This window comes from Lottia gigantea, assembly GCF_000327385.1.
Source record: "Lottia gigantea unplaced genomic scaffold LOTGIsca_1166, whole genome shotgun sequence".
In the NCBI taxonomy this organism is placed as follows: Eukaryota; Metazoa; Mollusca; class Gastropoda; family Lottiidae; genus Lottia; species Lottia gigantea.
The window spans coordinates 1-2,535 of NW_008707156.1; the positions used below are offsets into that span (position 1 = coordinate 1).

The window sequence follows — 2,535 nt, forward strand, 5'->3', positions numbered from 1 at the left end:
CTGATTTTGTAATCTTCACATTTGTTATCTATTTGGTCTGAATTCTTACAGATGAGACCAATAGATGGACTGATTGTTACAATTTCACCACTAGTGATATAGTTTAAATTATTCAACAGCCTAGCATCAACACCAATAGGATTCTCACAAACTTTCCCGGGATATTCAATTTGAATGTTGGTCAAATCCTCAGAGTCGTAGTTACCAGATGGATCATCTCGATCAAAGAATTCGGTCCAATTTCCATTACAATTTGGTTCTATGATTTCTTTAAAAAAAAAGAGAATGGAAATATAAATAAAACATGTCAAATCGACAAATGTTTGGTGGAATAGATAGAAATTAAAACATTTGTTGATTTCAGTAGCACATGGTGCGTACACAAACATGTTTAAACGTAACTCAGAGATTAAGGAATACGCTATGGTGTAATCGCCTGACGGGATATTGATTTATTAAAATCTAACACTCCTCAGTAGTAGCTTAAAAATCTTAAATATGTACTATTACTTTAAGTTCATCACTATGTCGTGAAAGAATGCTAATACAAAATGAAATGTCATATGGTACAAAGAACAAACTACATGTATGCCTGCTAGCAAATTGAGATCGGAATTAGCCTCTGCACAAAGAGTATGTGGCCTAATCTGGAAATGTTATTTGTGATATGCTTTTATAATGATAGGTATAAGCGTACGGTGGTTTACATACGACATTTTTCACTTTTTATTTTGAATTAAAAACGTTAATTTTTACTTGGTGAAAATAATATAACATCCTGCACTATTTTAACAGTTTTGACTTATGTCAGTAGAAAAAGAAAAAGAACAACGCATTGTATATAACATCTCGTCTATTCGCAATAAAGTTTTATATCAATTGATAGTAAGAAAGATTTGATGATGTAAAAAACGTACCTTTCGGACAACAAAATCTGATTTTGTAATCTTCACATTTGTTATCTATCTGGTCTGAATTTTTACAGATGAGACCAATAGATGGACTGATTGTTACAATTTCACCACTAGTCGTATAGTTTAAATCATTCAACAGCCTAGCATCAACACCAATAGGATTCTCACAAACTCTCCCAGGATATTCATTTAGAATGTTGGTCAAATCCTCAGAGTCGTAGTTACCAGATGGATCATCTCGATCGAAGAATTCGGTCCAATTTCCATTACAATTTGATGCTTTATGAAGAAATAAACAATGGAAACATGAAAAAAAAATTTCAAATACATCAATGTTTGGCGTTTTGTGTTGGTTGCTGGAGACTTACGTTCAAAACCCAATATCTGTGGTCATCTGTTCGATTTGCGCGCAAGTTACGTTTTGTTTTAATGAAAGGGGTGTTTGATTCTCCCAAATGAACAGGCCCAGGTCGGAACAAATACTTCACTGAGAAAAGAAATGGGTGCTCTGGATCGGCCGAGTAGTTTTCTACTGTTTATCTGAATAAAATTATTTTTTCATTTGATCTGGAATGCGATCACATGGTTCCTTGTTTCGAATCTCAAAACTTTAAAACCTATAATATAAGTTGCCTATAGCTTGTTGGGTTCAAAACATATGACTACTATTCTTTATTTCCAAGTATACGTAAGTGGTGATCGCTATGGTATCAGGATACGCTATGGTATCAGGATACAACTCATAGGTTTGGGCATAAGTTACGGTATTTTAATTTTTCTTTCAAATCTTACAAACGTCAATCCTGAATCTAACAAAAAATTTGAATGCAATTAAAAAATCTATTATTACCTGATGTAGCCGATCGACACAGGCACAACACAACAAAAGCGATCAGCGTCCAAATATAGCATGGCATTTTCATGGAATGATGCTATTCGATTATTTGTCTCAATTTAAACACCTGCGAAAATGAATTTGACCTTGTCTTTAAGACCTTCAAGCGATTTTCTATCCGGGACTTTTTTTAAAAAAATGTTATCATTCCATTGCAAGTAAGACCAATAGAATTGCACATATTGCATATCTCAACCAATTGAAATTCAGTATTATAATTAGGACAGTAGATGATGTAAAACATTATTTTTCAAACCCTGACCCAGATTTACCAAAGAGCATTTCACCAATCATTGATGAAGCAGGGTTACGGTTTAATGGATTTAGAATAAGATTTAGGGCAAATACCCCCGAATTTATAATCGATACAAAAGATTATATATACACATTAACGAAAGGATTAATAGATTTAATGAATGGGGAGGATGCTGGCACTGCCGATTACAAGGATTTAGTAGCATACTCCAAATTTCTAGATGCAATAAGAAAGTCAGGACCCGAAACAAGAAGATCGAAAGTAGTTGAAACATATTTAAATAAAGTTATTCCTGATGAAGAGGAATCAGATGATTATGCAGAAGATTATCCAATCATACAAGAAATAGACGAATTCGAAGATATGGTATCTGGACAAGGTATAACGTTTTTATCCGACAACAACCAGGAACTACTTAATAGATTGCGAGTAATATTAGCGGCAATGAAAGAAGGACATCGATCACACAG

At 33.6% G+C, this 2,535-nt stretch overlaps 1 protein-coding gene across 1 annotated transcript; it reads right to left on the reverse strand.

Annotated features, from left to right (window-relative positions):
• On the reverse strand, nucleotides 1-1,020 carry LOTGIDRAFT_70514 (hypothetical protein; the record flags this gene model as incomplete). Its single annotated transcript, XM_009047771.1, has 2 exons — nucleotides 1-259; nucleotides 918-1,020. Coding segments are annotated over 2 exons (362 nt in total), but the record flags the coding sequence as incomplete, so codon positions are not given.
• Nucleotides 1,021-2,535: the final 1,515 nt, after the last annotated feature.